Source organism: Muscardinus avellanarius, assembly GCF_963383645.1.
Source record: "Muscardinus avellanarius genome assembly, chromosome: 7".
NCBI classification, from domain to species: Eukaryota; Metazoa; Chordata; class Mammalia; order Rodentia; family Gliridae; genus Muscardinus; species Muscardinus avellanarius.
In genome coordinates, this window is record NC_137793.1 from 1,698,913 (window position 1) to 1,717,108 (window position 18,196).

Here is an 18,196-nt window from a genome sequence, read left to right on the forward strand (position 1 = left end):
GCTCCGCAGCGGCCCGCGGTCACCCGAAGAAAGGATCCGCGCACCCCCGCCGCGCGAGGACAAACAGGCGCAGTGACGTCGCCCGGCGCCCGGGTCCCTCCGCCCTCGCCGCGCGCGCCCGAGGGGCGGGGCCACGTGCGCGCGCCCGCCTCCCGCGCCGCACCGCGCCGGCGCCTGCTCGCTCCCGCTCGGCGGCGCGGCCACGTGACCGCGACTGTCAACAATCCGCCCGGGGGCGGGGCCGCGCCGGAGCGCTGCCTGTGACGTCATCGGTCACGTGGCGCCGCGCGCCGCGTCCGGACAGGTGGAGGCCTCGGCGTATTTTGCTCCCCGATCTTTAAACACTGGGCCTGACCACCTCCGGTGGCGGTAGTGGCTTCGAACGCGGGCCGGGGGGCGGAGAGGCCGCGCGGCCGAACCCCTGAAACGCCTGCGGGGCCCGAGGCTTCCGCGGCCGGGGAGACGGGAACGAGGGGCGGCGTGGTGGTCACGTCCCGTGTAAAGGCCCAGGGCCTACGGAGTCTCGCTTTCCTTTGGAGGTGCGTGTCCGCGGGCTTGCCTACGGTCTGCGGACACGGGGAGGGGCGCGGCCTGAGGTACGCCCGCAGGAAGTGCACGTGGAGCGGAAGTGCCCCGGTCCGCCCGGAAGTACGGATCCTGCGCACTGCCGCGGCCCGCCCGGTTCCCTCCCTCCGGATTCTCCAGTTTCAGTGCTGGGGACTGTGTTGGTCAGGAGGACTCGAGCACTTTCTGTGTATGCATCTGCGGAATTCCGTCCACCGCGGGGAGGGAGGGTGGGATGAGGATTTAACAGAGCCCCAAGCTCGTCCTGGTCCCACGGAACCGGAAGGGCTAACTCCCCCCCACCCCGTCCTGATTCCTCTCAAACCCAGATAGAGATCGCTTGCTTCCAGCAACCGTGCTGATTAAGTTAGCTAATCCTAACTCTTGATGGCTTCTGCTGTGCATTCACAATGTGATATTGTCTGTCTGTCTGTCTGTCTGTCTCTCTCTCTCTCTTTTCTTTCTTTTTTTGGTGGTACTGGGGATGGAACCCAGGGGCTGTCTGGGCTACGCTTCCAGACTATATATATACATAATTTTTTTTTATTAGAAACGGTCTCACTAAGTTGCTGAGAGCCTCACTAAGTAGCTGAGGCTGGCTTTGAACCTGTGCGATCCTCCTGTCTCAGCCTCCCAAGAGAAAGGGTTACTCTTAAGCCACACTCTTACCTTTCCTTTTTTGCCTTCCTGCCATAGAAGTCCTAATCCTCCTCATAGATAAGGAGTAGAAGTGTAAGTTTACAAAGGGGAAATGTTAAAGAGAAACTATGTTTCTAAAGAAAAAAAATAGCAATTTATAACTTTTTTTTCGGTACTGGGGATGGAACTCAGGAGCATTCTACCTCTGACCTACACCCCCAGGCCTATTTTTTATCCTTTATTTTTGAAATTGAGTTGCAAAGGGTCTCAGTAGCTGAGGCTGTCCCTGAACCGGCTTCCTCCTGTCTCTGCCTCCCAAATGTTGGGATTACAAGGGTGCTCCGCCACACCCAGCTTTCATAACTATTTTGGAAACTGACAGTTTATAATTTTCTGAAGTATGGTAACATCTTGACAAATTCTGTGCATGTGCTGCAGAACGTCCAAGAGCAGCAGATACACTCTATCCTGATCATCAGCCCTGACAAAACCCATTCATGGGAAGAACAGTCCTAAAGCTACAGTTGCATGGTGTAGCAGCCTTGTAGCTCTAGATTGTGAGTCTAGTGAGAGCAGGGACTGCCGCTTGTTCATGTTTTGTTTCTTTCAAGTATTGAACCCACAACAAATATTTAATACATATGCTTACATCAAGTCTTAGTCCTAAGATTCACCTATAACATCCTTATGTGAATAGAAATGATCATTGTTGTGCGTGTGTGTGTGTGTGTGTGTGTGTGTGTGTGTGTGAGAGAGAGAGAGAGAGAGAGAGAGAGAGAGAGAGAGAGAGAGAGAGAGAGAGAGAGAGATGGGTACTGATTGAACCCAGGGCCTCACCAGTGCTAGGCAAACACTCAACGCTGAGCTACATCCTTTTGAGATAGGGTCTCACTAAACTGTCCAAGCTGGCCTTGTGTGGAGATTCTCCGGGACTTGGGAGGGAGAGACCTGAGAGGGGAAATGGAACAGCTACCGGATGGGCAGCTGCCCTGAACACCGGACAGTTGGCTGATGACCAGCTGTCCTGCAATGAAAGCCACAGCTACCTGATGAGCGGCCGGACTGAAATGTAATCGCCTGATGAGCAACGACCCTGAAATGAACGCACGGACAATTCCTCTCTTGCAACTGACCACCTTATTTTAGGCACAAGATTTTTTATATTTCCCTATTTCCCAGTGATTCCCTAGTAGAAATGTGTAAAGGCCAAAGAACAATAGTGAGGCTTGAAGTGAAAGACAAGTGAATCACCAATCATAAACAAGACAAAAGGAAGGCCTGTGACATCACAGGGCTTGGGATTAGCCCCAGGATCTCAGGTCTCTAAGATCAGCCCCCTGACCTTGCGGGTGGGTCCTGGGGGGCAAATTCCGGAAAGACAATGGCCACGCCCAGAGTTTGGGAGAATTCCACCTTTCGTAGAATCTCCTTTGACTCTCGGAACCTTCCTTCCTCGGGCTTCGTCCGTCCTCCATCAGCCTTCAGCCTGTGATTCTCCTGCCCCAGCATCCTAAGCTGCTGGAATCGCAGGCATGTGCCGCCGGGTCCAGTTTGGAAGTGTTTTATAGTATGGTTGAGTAATGTGTCAAAAGGAAAGGCAGTTCTGAGATTGGGGAGATAGAAACCATGAACACCTCTCCTTCCTTCTCTGCTGCCTCTGAGTATCAACGCAAACTCCGGCAGCACAATAAAAAAACTAAAACCTTTTAAAACACCAATTTCTTTATTATTCCAATTAAACGAGGATGTCTGAGAGTGGGACCTTTTCAAAAGCGATAAATAATGTACTTGCCAGAGTTAGGACCCAATGGACTAGAGCTAGTGGATAATAATGCCCTTTTAGGGGAAGCATAGCTAGATTTGGCCTTTTAACATTTTACAGAAATAAGAAGGCCCCCAGGAGACAGCCAGCACGCCCTAGTACTTGCTCCAGTGATACCCTGTTACTCCTCCTGGCCTGTCATTCCCGGGGAATACCTTCTACTTTTTAAACAATCAGACACTGGCTGCCCTGACCCCTGTACGTCACTCCGTGTGTGCCAGAACTCTGAATTATTTGCTTCTCTAAGGAGTCTTTTAAGAGTTCTGACATGAAGTGAAGGAGTTTTAAAAAAGAATTACTAGGAGTTAGAGACATTTAGAAAGCCTATCGCTGATGTTCAGGAAAGGTTTTAATTTAATTTTAATTTTTGCTGGGAACTACACCCCCAGTCCTTTTTATTTTTTATTTTGAAACAGGGTCTAAGTTGCAGGGGTCCTCACTAAGTAGCTGAGGCTGTCCGCGAACCACCATCCTCCTGTCTCAGCCTCCCAAGTACTGGGATTACGACCGTGCGCCACCACGCCCGGCAATAACTTTTTTTTTTTTTTTGTACTGGGGATGAACGTAGGGCCTCGGCACTTTTGGAGCACGCACTGTACCAGTGGGCTATAACCCTCGACCAAGAAAGGTTTGTGATTAAAGAGCCATCTTACCCTCGTTTTCAGGATGAATGTCAGCTATTAAGGCCAACTCAGGTCTATTGGCTATTAAGGTAACGAGGTAATCTGTTAAAACTGCAACCACCCAGGAACTCCTTGGAAGTCTGGCTTTAACAAGTCCGCTCGGAGCTCGCTGTGGTCTCCAACCAGGGCGCCTGGCGACGCAGGCCGCTTTCCACGCCGCGATCACGGCGTGGACGCCCTAGCCCGGCTCCAGCGGTGACAGCCACCTGCGCACGCGCGCTTCCGCCCCGCCCGAGCTCGCTTCCGCTCGCCTCACTTCCGCTTCCGGACCGGCCCCGCCACATCCGGTCTTGCGCACTGGGGCCGGAGCGTCCCCGCCCCCGTTGCCGTGGTAGCCGGCGGGGTCGCCTGTGGAGGGGCCGCGCTGTGCAGCCGTCGGGCTGGACTCAGGATGGGCTGAGGCGGCGGCGGCCGGGAGGATCGAGGGCGCGGCGCGGGTGCGTGAGGTTTGCGGAGTGGGCGGCCCGGGGTCGACGTGGGGGCGGCCGCGGCGTCGGGGGCGGGAGCGGGGAGCGGGGCGCGGGGCGCGGGGCGCGGGGAGCGGGGCCGCCGCCGGAGACCGGCCCTGCGGGAAAGCTGCCCGCTGCCCGCGAGTCCGTGTTGGGCAGCAGGGGTTTTGCGCCTATACCTGATCCAGCCTGAATAAATACAAGTGTGGACGCTTAACATTTTCCATCCTCGTTCTTTATTTCTATGAAGAAGTAGAAGCCGGGCCTGAAAATGGAGATGTATGAAACCCTTGGAAAAGTGGGCGAGGGGAGCTACGGAACCGTCGTGAAGTGTAAACATAAGGACACGGGGCAGATAGTGGCCATAAAGATATTCTATGAAAAGCCAGAGAAATCTGTCAACAAAATTGCAACGAGAGAAATAAAGTTTCTAAAGGTTTGCTTCTTTTGCCTTAATTGTTGTCAGTCAAAAGAAAAATTGCGTTATGTAAAAGAAAATTTCATGCCGGGCACGCTTGTCATCCCCGCACTTGGGAGGCGGAGACAGGAGGATCGCGCAGGTTCGAAGCCAGCCGCACGCGCTGGTTTAAGAGACCCTGTTTCCAAATAAAAAAGTATAAAAAATAGGTCTGGGAGTGTAGCCCGGAGATAGACGGGCTTCCAGGAACCCCAGTACCACAAAAAAAAAAAAAAAAAGAAAGAAAGAAAATTTCAGTTAACACGTGTACTAAAGCATAAAACCAAAAACCTATCTTATTGCCTACATTTTGTAATTTTGCAGTGATTTAAAAAAGTATGTGTTTGTGTATAATGTAACCGAGTCATGCCAATATTCAAGAATATTAAAATATAAACTGTTTAGGGGGTGCACACCTGTAGTCCCACTACTTGGGAAGCTGAGACAGGAGGATCCAGGGTTTGGGTCCAGCACATGATAATTTAGCAAGACCCTGTCTCAAAATAAAAAGTCCTGGCTTGTACAGGCCTGGAGTCCCAGTACTTGGGAGGCTGAGATAGGTTTGAGTCAAGCCTGGGCAATTTAGTGGGACCCTCAGCAACTTGGCAAGACCTTGTTTCAAAATAAAAATAAACCAGGCATGGTCATGTATTTCTGTAATCCCAGTACTTAGGAGCCTGAGAGCGGAGGAATACGGCTTTGAGGACAGCCTCAGCAGGTAGTGAGATTCTCATCAACCTAGCGAGACCTTGTTTAAAGATAAAAGGTTGGGTGTGTAGCTCTGAGGTAGAGTGCACACACACACACACAGACAGACACACAAGTAAGGATTGAAGAGTGTGGCTCTGAGGTATAATACATATATATATATATATATATATATATATATATATATATATATATATATTTTGTGTGTGGTACTGGGGGTGGAACCCAAGGTTTTTTTCTACCTCCAGGCTCTACTCCCAGACCTATTTTATACTTTATTTGGAAATAGGGTCTCACTAAGTTGCTGAAAGCCTCATCAGTAGCTGAGGTTGGCTTTGAACCTGTGCGATCCTCCTGTCTCAACCTCCCAAGCGCTGGGATTATGAGTGTATGCCACTATGCCCAGCAATGCACTTATATTTTAAACAGAAGGACAGGAAAATAGATAAAAATAAGACTGAATTTAAAAATGTCTCTAGCCAGGTGTGGTGCTGTATGCTTGTAATCTCAGCACTCGGGAGGCTGAGACCGGAGGATCACGGTTTGCGGACAGCCTCAGCTACTTGGTGAGGCCCTCTGCAACTCGGACCCGGTTTCAAAATAAAGAATAAAAAATAGGGCAGGGGCTGTAGCTCGGAGGTCAAATTCCCCTGGGTTCCATCCCTAGACCCGCCCCAAAAAAAATAATAATAATAAAATTAAAATGTCTCTTAGCTGGGTGTGGTGGTGCATGCTTGTAATTCCAGTACTTGGGAGGCTGAGGCAGGAGAATCACAGGTTTGAAGCCAGCCTCAGTAACTTAGCAAGGCCCTCTGCAGCGTAGTGAGACCCTGTTTCCAAATAAGGAAAAAAAAAAAAAAACATCAGGCTGGGGTATAACTTGGAAGTCGAATGTCTCTGTGTTCAATTCCCAGTACTTCTACCACCACTACTACTGCTACCAAAAGTGGCTCATAATAATGCCAAGTGATTGACCCAAGCCCTGCTATCAGGACTTTGGAGTTTTCTGGAGAAAATGGGCCATGAATTTAGCTTTAAAAGATGTGTGAAATTTAGATAGGACGAACTATTGATTTCCAGGTTAGGGTAACAGCATTAAACTCAAAAAGGCTAGCGCAGGACCACAGGTAAAAAAGCCAGACTGCAAAGGAAAAAGAGCAGAGACATTTGCCTGTAGAGGTTCCTGTGCAGGATTAGAAAGACTTTGGATCAGTGCAATAAAGTGGAGATAATTTAGTCTTGTCTTTTAGGCTAAGGAGTCAAATTTTGATTTTGCGAGGGAAAGTGAAGAGTTTTGCTTTTGTTGTTTGGTGTTTTGCTTTTGTGCTACTGGGGATTGACCACCAGTGTTCCACCACCGAGCCACATTCCCTGGTCTTCATTGATTATTTTGAGACCTGGTCTCACTAAGTGGCCCAGGCTGGCCTGGAGCTTGGGGGCCTCCTGCCTCAGCCTCCGCGGTGGCTAGGATTAGACTCGGCCACCGTGCTCGCTGCTTCTTTCTTTAACTCGGGTGCATTTTGTAAAAGTAATCAGTGTGGTAAGAACATAGAAATGAACTTGAAAATGTATTTTACTGTTAGAACTATTGTGCAAACTATTTTAAACTATTCTCGTTGACTTCTGAAAGGATTTATTTGATATAATCTAATTCCACAAAGAGATTTCTTGACTTAACATTCTCAGTGGGAAATGATTGCCAAAATGTCTCACTTTGAACTGTTTTTTTTTTTTTTTTCCTGTTACGATTTCATTAAATAAATTATGGGAAGTTAGACTGTGAAAGTTATTTAGTAAGGGAGAACAATAAAATTAAATGCCATGCAAGGGGTGCTAGAGCATCTCCGAGGCTCCGTGGTGTATCTGAGAAGGTGCTTGAGTTCTTACCTGGCGACTCTTCGTGTTCGTCAGCCCACATGAGCCCACTGCTGTTTTCCCATTTAAGAAAAAGACTAGACGGCACTGGCCGCTTTCCTTAGGCCAGTAACTATGGCTGCAGCTCGCTGGCACTTTCCCAACTAGGGAAATCGGGGATGAGATGGGGAAGGAATTGCGTGCTGTATTTAGGCATGCTTTTCTATTAGGTGTGTCTCAAGGATGTTAGTCTCCATGTTAGTTACAGAGGAAGGGAGGGAAAATTGACGTTGTGCCACTGGAATAAAGGTAAATTTTCTAATGAATCCAATACTGAAAATATGCCCCTTAGTTTTTAGCTCAGTGGGTAAATATTTTTGGTAATTTGAAAAGATGGTTAAGTATTTCAGAACTGGTTATAATAAGGTCAGTGCGTTGAAAAATAGAATAGCAACATAAAATATTAAACCATTTGTTTTCTAAGCTGATGTGTGGCCACATTTTGGTGTGTGGCGGTAGCTGGCAGTTAAACCCAGGGCCTTGCACGTGATGGGCGAGTGATTACAACTGGGCTACGTCCCTAGCTCCTTTTGTATTTTGACAGTCTCACTAAGCTACCAAGGCTGGCCTCAAACTTGAGCTTCTCCTGCCGCAGCTTTCCATATACCCGGGATTATAGGCAGCACCAGTGCACTGGTTTATACGGCTATATTATTTTTGTTTTGGTGGTACTGGGAGTGGAACCCAGAGGCATTCTGCCTCTGGGGTATACTCCCAGACCTATTTTATATTTTATTTGGAAACAGGGACTCACTTATATGGCTATTTTTGACACTTTAAGATTATTTTAACGATTGGTGCCAGTACAAAAGGTATTTTGTTGTTTAATAGGAGAGTGCAGGCAGTGAACAGAAATTACAAGTAATTGTGTACTTATGTGAAGTCCCTGTGGCTACACACTGGTATCTCATATCTGAAGATTTTTTTTTTTTTTTTTTTTTGGTGGTACTGGGGTTCCTGGAAGCCCTTCTACCTCCGGGCTACACACCCAGACCTATTTTATACTTTTTTATTTTTGGAAACAGGGTCTCCTAAGCCAGCATGGCTGGCTTTGAACCTGCTCCATCCTGGGCGGGGTGGGGGGAGGATTACAAGCGTGCGCCACCACGCCCGCCACCACTCCCGGCTACTCCAGAGTTTAGAAAATAATTATTTTGTGTAAATCCAGAAAACACATAGTGGTGATAAATGCATGCTTATTTGATAACATAAGGACATAAGGGCTAGAGGTGTGGCTCAGAAGAATGTGCTGAGCACTCACGCCCTGCTCAATCCACAGGACAATCAGGAGACGTAAGGATCGTTGACGGTTCAGATGTTAGATTTAACCACAAACCAGGTTAAAATATATAAGAAAAACATGTGCTTGGGAGGCTGGGATAGGAGGATCGCAGGTTTGTGGCGAGCCTCAGCTACTTTGTGAGGCCCTGTTTCAAAATAAACCAATAGGGCTGAAGTTATAATGCGGAGGTAGAGTGCCCCTGGGTTCCATTCCCAGCACCACGTACACACGCAAAAATGGGATACTTCTCAGCTGTATACCAGGGTTTATTATAGCACGTTGGCCCTAAATTACTTTGGTAACAATCAGGTGCCAAGTTGAGATGAACTAGGACATCTTTTGGGGTTTTTTTGGTAGTACTGGGGATTGAATCCATAGGCATTCTACCTCTGAGCTACCCCAGCCCTATTTTTTATTCTTTATTTTGAAACAGTCTCACTAAGTTATGAAGGGCCTTGCTAAGTTGCTGAGGCTGGCCACAAACCTGCGATCCTCCTATCCCAGCCTCCTAACTACCGGGATTACAGGAATGCGCCACCACGCCCAGCAGGATATCTTATTTTATAAAACTGATTGTGAAATGGCTTAAAATTTTCTTAAAATAGAAATATAAACCAAGAAATTTTTATTGAAATATATGGAGGAAAAATAATATTCCTGTTTCCTTAAATAATTAGATATTATATGTACAAGTTATTGTGTTTGAAATGACATATTAAAAATCTGTTTTGTCAATAGCAATTTCGTCATGAAAATCTGGTCAATCTGATTGAAGTTTTTAGACAGAAAAAGAAAATTCATTTGGTCTTTGAATTTATTGACCACACCATATTAGATGAGTTACAACATTATTGTCATGGGCTCGAGAGTAAACGACTTAGAAAATACCTCTTCCAGATCCTTCGAGCAATTGAGTATCTTCACAATAATAATGTAAGTGCTTCTGCAAGGTAAGCAAATTATGGGACAAATATGAATTGTAAGTCCATTTAAATATTGTTTTATTTTGGTTTTGCTGAATTAGGGATTGTACCCAGGGGCATTCTGCCACTGAGCTGCATCCTCAAACACTGAGATTACAGGCATGTGCCACTGTGTCCTGCTTAACCTTGCATTATTTTTATAAAAGTGGCTAGAATTCTTTTTCTGTACAGTAGTAATAGGTATTCTGAAAATGAACATTTACAATTTAGTTGCAGAACCAAAATAATGTTGAAAGTTACTGCTGTGGGTTAATGGAGACCGGGTCACATGGAGGGAGGTGTGGAATGAGGCCAGTCAGTGCAGATCCCTTTAGAAGACAGAGAAACAAAGTGGTCAGAAGGTGCAGGGCATGTAACTTACCCGAGGAGAAAACCATCTATTGTGGTCTTTAGTGTTGACTTCAGTGTGGGCGAGTTCAGCCCAGCAGGTTTTTATGAAGCTTTGTTCTCAATATGGCACCACTTCCTGGAAAATGACATATTTTTTCAGAAAATAGTAGTAAATCACATATTCAGGAAATAACAGTGAAAACCTTAAAAAAAAAAGTAGATTTAGTAGGTGACACAGGCATTTTCAGATCAGAAATCTTAGTTTCTTTTTTTTTAATTTTTTTTATTGGTGCACTGTATTCATACATCATAATGGGATTAAAAAAAGGTTTTGTAGACATATATGCACACATCTCCCAATTAGCCCCTACCCGATCCCCACCCCGTTCCCTCCCCATCCCTGCTTCCCATGCTTGGCTTAGTGGTTGACATCTAGTATTAGAGTAATTTATCCAAAATTAACAATGATAATCTCACAGAACAGTTTCATTTGTCTGATACCAAGCTTCTGATGACTTAAAGATAACATTTCAATATTTCTTTTTGCTTTCTTTCTTACCAGAGAATATTTTTTTCTTTTTTTTTTTTTTAGGTGAAACTATCATACATTTATTTATTTATTTTTCAGAAAAAAATCTATCCTAATATGGAATATGGACTCTAGATACCCAAAACAATCTCAAAAAAGAACAAAGCTAGAAGATGTATATTTTCTGATTTCAAACCATATAAAGCTACAATAATTGAAACAGTGTAGTACTGTTGTAAAGGCAGATATATAAACCATTGAAATTAAAAGCCTAGAGATAAATTCTTCCATATATTGTCAAGTTATTTTTGACAAGGTTTCCACGAACATTTGGTGGAGGAAATAATAATCTTTTAACTAAATATTATTGAAAAATAATAATTACATGAAAAAGAATAAAATTGGACCCTTACCTAACACCATATACAAATATTAACTCAAAATAGATAAAAGACCTAAATATAAATCTTACAACTATAAACTTTAGAATAAAATCTGGGTCATAAAACCTCACAACATTAAAATTGGCAGTGATTTCTTGGATATGATTTCAATGGCACAGGCAACAGAAGGGTAAACAAACTCCCTAAAAAATAAAAAAAAAAAATTGTATATCCAATGACAATGTAAACAGAGTTAAAAGTTACTGATAGAATGGGATAAAATATTTCCAAATGCTATATCTGAAGGTATATTAATATTCCAACTAGAAATCCTAAAAATTAGCAACAATAAAAGCAAAGAATACAATTTAGAGATATGTAAAAGACTAACATAAATAATGAATCTCTATAGATAACCAGTCTTAGTTGTCTGTTGGATGGAAAATCTTGTTTCTCTGGTTCTGGTGTGTGTTACCTAATTCTTCTTTGTAGTTAATCTCTTTGAGTATTTTCTCTAGCGCTGGTTTTGAAGACATAAATTCCTTCAGTTTCTGTTTATCGTGGAAGCTTCTTATTTCCCCATCTAATTTGATAGAAAGTTTTGCTGGGTAGGAAATCTTTGGCTGGAAGTTGTTTTCTTTCAGAGTTTGGAATATGTTACTCCAAGCCCTTCTGGCTCTCATGACTTGGTTTGGGAAGTCTGGAGTGAATCTAATTGGTTTGCCTCTGAATGTCACTTGGCCCTTTGTTTTTGTTGCCTTTAAGATTCTCTGCTTGGCTTCCACATTGGTCATTTTGACATTTATGTGGCGTGGGGATCCTCTTCTCCGATCCTGTCTAAAGGGAGTTCTATAAGTTTCCTGGACCTGTGTATCAACCTCTTGCTCTATGTTTGGAAAATTTTCTCCTATTACTTCCTTGAAGAGATTGTTGATCCCTTTGGTTTTACCTTCTTTTCCCTCCTCTATTCCAATTATTCTTAGGTTAGCTCTCTTAAAATGGGCCCATATTTCTTCAATGTCAGATTCCTGCTGTCGGATCTTTTTTTCTAAATTAGAAACTATGCATTCATTTTTGGAGTGATCATCTTCTAAGAGCGAGATTCTATTCTCCATGTGATCTAATCGGTTGTTTGTACTTTGAATTGAGGCCTTTACTTCATTAATTGCATCCTTTATCTCTCTTTGGCTCTCTCTGAATTCTTTTCGAAACACCTCTATTATTTCTACAGTTATTTTCCTGATTTGATCTTCTAGAAATCTCTGAATTTCTGTTTTATCAGGTTCTGATGTCGTGGGGTTGTGGGTATTCATTGCTCCATTGTTATTCCTCTTTCCCATGATTTTGGAAGTTTGTGCCTTCTCTGGGTTCTTCCCTGGGTCACTACGACTTCACTTAAGGTGCTGTGGATCTCGAGTCTGTAGTATCTCAGTCCCCACTACTCCTTTACTGGGTTGTATCACAGAGTCTCAGACCCAGGGAGTCAATAGAGGCTGCTTTAGACCATGGGTGGTTCCAGGTTGGGCGTTCTCCTATGGTGTGATAACTCTGCCACCGCCACTCCCCCACTGGGTCAAGTCCCTGGGAGTGCAGTACTGGGATTTTTTCTCTAGGGGCCGCAATTTGACTCACAGTTGATGAGTGCGCCGATGGAGCTGTAGTGGACTCGGTGAATTCGCTGCTGTTGCCGCTGGTGGCAATATGGCGCCGCTGCCACACCCTCGGCTGTGAGGCTGGCGTATTTCTTCTCTGGTTTTGAGCTCCGCTCTGAGTCCCTGCAGGGTGTGCTGAGCCCAGCCACTGGGAGCTTTAGATGCTCCCTGTGCCGAAAAATCTGCCGCATCCCGCCCGGCTGTTCCGCAGCAGCTCACCTCGGCTCGCTGTCTGCTGCTCCTCTCTGCAGCCTGGTGGGCTGTTGAGTGCGTTCGGCAGTAAGGCGCTGTTGTCGCATCCTCGGCTGTGAGGCCGGCGTATCTCCTCTATGGCTCTGAGCTCTATTCTCTCTGGGACCTTGTGCTGCAAGGAAAACCCGAGGCTGGCCACAAACCATGGTCCAGGATCCTCCGTCTCAGGCTCCCAAGCGCTGGGATGACAAGCGTGCGCCCACGCCTGGCTGTCCTTTTTATTTTGTATCTTGCTAAGTTGCCAGGGCAGGCCTTGAATTTGCGATCTTCCTGCCTCAGCCTCTTGAGAAGCTGGGTTCCAGGTGCACGCCACAGCGTCCAGCTGGCTTCATTGCATTTTGAGATGATGGATGGGGCAAGAACTGAAAACATAACCATTTGTACCTGCGGTAAGGAAATAGCTTCACTGTCCTAATCAGCTAGGTTTTCTCTGTATAATTTTTGAGAGATTTTCTAAATAACGAAACCTCATTTTAAAGCGCTTCATCTTTTGTTTGTTTTTTAGATTATTCATCGAGATATAAAACCTGAGAATATTTTAGTCTCCCAATCAGGAATTACTAAGCTCTGTGACTTTGGTTTTGCACGGACACTAGCAGCTCCTGGGGACATTTACACAGACTATGTGGCCACACGCTGGTATAGAGCTCCAGAACTAGTGTTAAAAGACACATCTTACGGAAAGTATGTTGATCGTGGGAACCGGCCTCTCCTTTTCAGGGGTCTCTTGTCCCCTACTACTGACACTCTCTGCCCTCAATGTCTGGTCTGGGCTACAAAGAGGACTACTAGAGGTAACAGAAGGACCCTGTGGGCAGCTGTCCTGCTGGCCGCACAGCTATGCCTCCCTTCCGCTACGGGCCGCAGCCCCAGGAGGTGCAGGCTGACACCCTCACCAGTACGGCAGTCTTCAGTTCTTAGAATCCTTCTCATTTGGGTCAGTGAAAAATAGATCTTAAGCCGGGTGTGGTGGTCCCTGCCTGTACTCCCCGTACTTGGGAGGCGGAGATAGAAGGACTGCAGGTTTGAGGTCAGCCCCAGCAACTTAGTGAGAGTCTCAGAAACCTAGCAAGGCCCTGTTTCAAAAAAAAAAAAAAAAAAAGGAAAAGGGTGTAGCTTGGAGGTAATGGCACACATACACAACAAAAACAACAATTTATAGTTTATTTTTTGTAAATGTGAGGTTGAATATCTTTTCATCTATTTATACAAGCCCTACTGATAGAAACAACCTTTCACAAAGCATCATGTGGAAACAGTGATGTATTATAGGTGACTCATAATGAGTTAAATCATGAAAAAATGTAAGTGGTAAAATGTTTAAAAAATGTGTGTGGGGGGTACTAGGGATTAAACCCAGAGGCTTTCTGCCTCTGAGCTACACTCCATCCCTATTTTATTTTTATTTTGAAACAAGTTCTTGCTAGGTTTATGAGAATCTATTTGCTGAAGTTGCCCTTGAATCTGTGATCCTTCTGTCTCAGCCTCCCAAGTACTGGGATTATAGGCCTGCACCACCATGCCTGGATGAAACTTTTATTTATTTTGGTACTAGGGATTGATCCCAGGGGCATTTTACCTCTGACCTCATTTTACCTCTAGACCCCAGCCCTATTTTATTTTCTACATTGAAAAAGGGTCTTACTAAGTCAGGGTCTCTAAATCGCTGAAGGTGCATCAAACCTCCAACCCTCCTATTTCAGCTTCCAGACTCTTGGGGTCACAGGCATGTGACGCCGTGCTCAGACTGAAGTTTTTAACTTTTATGTTTAAAATATGAGCTGAGTGTGTTGGCACAGCTTGTGATCCCAGCATCTGGGAGGCTGAGAGAGGAGAATCGTGGTTTGCAGAGCCTCGGCTACTTAGTGAGGCCCTCTGCAGCTCAGTGAGACCCTGCTTCAAAATAAGAAATAAAAAATAGGGCTGGGGTGTAGCTTGGAGGCAGAATGCCCCTGGGTTTCATCTCCAGTACGGCAAAAACAAAACAAAACAAACCCTTACTGTCCAATGCTAACTCAGTAAGCCACTGTAGTAATATCTTTTTATACACATCTAAAACAATTTTAGAATTAATTACTTTTTATCTGAATTGCTACTTGGCTTCTTATGCAACTTAAATACAAGTTATTTAATGTTGTTCATACATCGTGTTAATCTTCAGTGTTAATCTTCCATGGGTGGTCTCAAGTTGGCATGTGAGGCTACAGTGAAATTTGTCAGTGACACCACTCAGTCATTCCTGCTTCTTAGGCCTTGACCTCACTGGAAGCTCCTTTGAGGGTGGTGAGTAGGTGTCCCACCTAGCTCTGCACGTAACGGTCCTGGTTTGTTTCAGGCCTGTGGACATCTGGGCTCTGGGCTGCATGATCATCGAGATGGCCACCGGGAACCCTTACCTTCCTAGCTCTTCTGACTTGGACTTACTCCACAAAATTGTTTTAAAAGTAGGTGGGTATTACTGAGATATTCCACTGCATGCCTAAGATAAATGTTGCCTGTTCAATTGGACTTGAGTTTCAAGCTTAGCTTTTCTGCCTAAGAACAGGAAGTGTATTGTCTTGGTAGATGGTAGCAGATGGATGCTTCGGGCTGTTAAAGAAGACAGAAATGTCTCTGTTTTTACAAATAATATTTTCTTTGCCAGGATGCAAATAGCTGAGCCATATGTTAATGGTACAATAGGAATGCATTCCAGTTTGTCTAAAAGTTATTTTTAAATTTTGGCTTCAGGTGGCTTCAGGGCACTTGCCTATAATCCCAGTACCTGGAAGGCTGAGACAGGAGGGTCGCAGGTTGGAAGACATCCTTAGCAAGTAGTGAGACTCTCACCAAACTAGTGAGACCCTGTTTCCAAATAAGAAATAATATTGGGCTGGGGGTGTAGCTTGAAAGTAGAATGCCTCTGGGTTCAATCCCCAGTACCACACACACAAAATAAATAAATAAATTTTGGCTTCTACAAATACTTTCACTTCTAAACAAGGACATTCAGTTTAATAGAATTGAATCAGATGGTTTAAAAAAATTCGCAAATAGAAAATAATTTGTTCAGAAACCATCCTCTTTAACAACAACAACAACAAACACCATAGCAAATAACAAAACCCACAGTAGATAGCCATGTAGTTAAAATAATTTATTCAAGAACATATCCGAGCCAGGCATGCAGCGCCCACATCTAATCCCAGTTCTTGGGAGGCCAGACAGGAGGATTGAAGGTTTGAAGCCGCTTCAGCAACTTAGTGAGACCCTGTTTCCAAATAACATAAATGAGGGCTGGGGTGGGGTGTAGTCAGGAGGTAGAAGGCTCCTGGGTTCCGTTCCCAGTCTCTCTCACACACACACACACACACACACACACACACACACACACACACGATGAGGAGGGCTGGAGCATAGCTGAATGTAGGGTGTTTGCTTAGTATGTATAAGGCCTGGGGTTTCACCCCCAGCACGACACACACAAGATGAATATATTTAGTATAAATTTAAAAATAGGTTTGATGAAGGCCTGATGATTTGATGGTCTGTTGAACTCCAGACCGCCTGCTAGTAGCACAGGGCAGTCCAGCGGTCTGCTGGCGTACTCCTGAGTGAACAGCTAAGGAACCTTTGTGTGGTAACTAAATGTAGTTACGGAGCTGAGCAGTTTCGCCACAGTGGAATCAGGACCAGTGGTGATCAAAGACCCGGGTAGAAGCCTGCGGTGCACACCTCTGACTCCAGAAGTTCTGGTTGAGATTAATATTGGAAGGAATCTTAGAAATGATGGGATTGAACCTGTTATTTTACAGATAAAATATGCCATAAAAAAGACTTTCTCAAGGTCACAGAACTAATTTCAGCAAAACTTGTTAGAACTTAGTTCCCTTCACACTTGTTCCTTCCATTCTAGTACCAGCCTCTAGCCTTATTTCTTCTATGCAATATTTTCTGTCCAAATCCCTTTTTTTGAGTGTTGTACTGGGGGCTGACTCCAGGGCGTTCTACTTCTGAGCCATACTCCCAGCCCTTTCTATTTTTTAATTTGAAGCAGAGTCTGAGTTGCTGAGACCTGCCTCGAACCTGTGGCCCTCCTGTTTGAGCCTCCCAGCAACTGGGGTTACAGGTGTGCACCACCACGCCTGGCTCGCCAAGTCATTTCAGTGTTGTAGCTAATCTGAGCAAAGCTGCAGTTTTGCTGACGAATGCTCGATAGTTAAGCCATTTAGATGCCAAAGAGGAAACGCGTAAAGGTTTGCGTGAGTTTCCATGGTAGTATCACGGTCTTCTAGCTTGGTAAGAAACAAGCCTGGTGGTCTCCCTGGCCATGCCCTGTGCTCTCAACAGTTTACTGGGGAAGGCTCCCTTTTTATGACTTGTTCAACTTAAAAGAAATTGAAGAGCATAATTGTTATTCTTCCTTGTTTCAGGTTTTAGTAATTTAATGCAGATCACGTGGCAGTTTGATTGTAGACTTCTTTTCTTTCTTATAAACATATTTTTCACCAGGCGTGGTGGGCACGCTTGTAATCCCAGCATTCGGGAGGCTGAGATAGGAGGATCACGGTTCACAGACAGCATCAGCTACTTAGTGAGGCCCTCTACAACTTAGTGACACCCTGTTTTAAAATAAAGAATAAAAAAATAGGGCAGGGGGTGTAGCTCGGAGGTCAGATGCCCCTGGGTTCTATCCACAGACCCACACACAAAAAATAAAAGATAAAAAATAAACATATTTTTTCTTTTCAGGCAATTTGACACCTCACTTGCAGAATATTTTTACCAAGAGCCCTATTTTTGCTGGGGTGATCCTGCCTCAAGTTCAACACCCCAAAAATGCAAGGAAAAAATATCCAAAGCTTAATGGATTGCTGGCAGACATAGTTCATGTAAGATTAGTTCCTGTTAAAATTAAGAATTTATATTTGAGAAATTTGCGTAAATTATAACAGAGTTTAAAAATATTACTTTAATGAAATTCTCAGAAAGATTCCTAAAGTAATGTTAATCTGTTAGAAGTTACAGAAAAATTCGAATTTACAATTAGAACTGAAAGCTCCAAAGATAATCGTGTTCATTACTTTTTAGCTCACCCCAATTTTAGTGCTGCTTGGGGGTAAACTGGGAAAGGTCCAAGGTCTTAGCATGTTGCCACCACGCTTTCATCCCGTCTAGCTGGTGAGGGCCTGCTCTCTGGAGTCTGGTGTCCCCAGGCTGCTGCAGAAGACGCAGCCGCACCGCGTCACCTGCAGCCACGGAGACAGGCCAGCCTCATTCACTGCTTTGTCTTTACGCTGCTTTTATTTACTTATTTACTTTGTGGTACTGGGGATGGAACCCAGGGGCATTCTACCTCCAAGCTACACCCCCAGCCCTATGTTTTATTCTTTTTGAAACAAGTTCTCACCAAGCTGTAGAGGTCCTCACTAAGTAGCTGAGGCTGGGGTGAGCCTGCGATCCTCCTGTCTCAGCCTCCTGAGCACTGGGGTTCCAAGTGTGGGCCACCACGCCCGGCTTATGTTTTACCTGGAAGCGGGGTGTCACCAAGGTGCTGAGAGCCTCGCTGA

At 45.0% G+C, this 18,196-nt stretch overlaps 1 protein-coding gene across 1 annotated transcript in view; it reads left to right on the top strand.

Annotated features, from left to right (window-relative positions):
- Nucleotides 1-4,419: 4,419 nt before the first annotated feature.
- Nucleotides 4,420-18,196, top strand: part of CDKL3 (cyclin dependent kinase like 3) — a gene marked incomplete at its 3' end in the record, with an annotated part of 30,773 nt that continues 16,996 nt past the window's right edge. Inside the window, exons 1-5 of the mRNA XM_080698914.1 lie at nucleotides 4,420-4,593; nucleotides 9,257-9,451; nucleotides 13,153-13,331; nucleotides 14,983-15,095; nucleotides 17,379-17,518. Coding sequence (XP_080555040.1) covers nucleotides 4,429-4,593; nucleotides 9,257-9,451; nucleotides 13,153-13,331; nucleotides 14,983-15,095; nucleotides 17,379-17,518 — 792 coding nt within the window. The 5' untranslated portion in view covers nucleotides 4,420-4,428. The remainder of the gene's footprint in view (nucleotides 4,594-9,256; nucleotides 9,452-13,152; nucleotides 13,332-14,982; nucleotides 15,096-17,378; nucleotides 17,519-18,196) is intronic.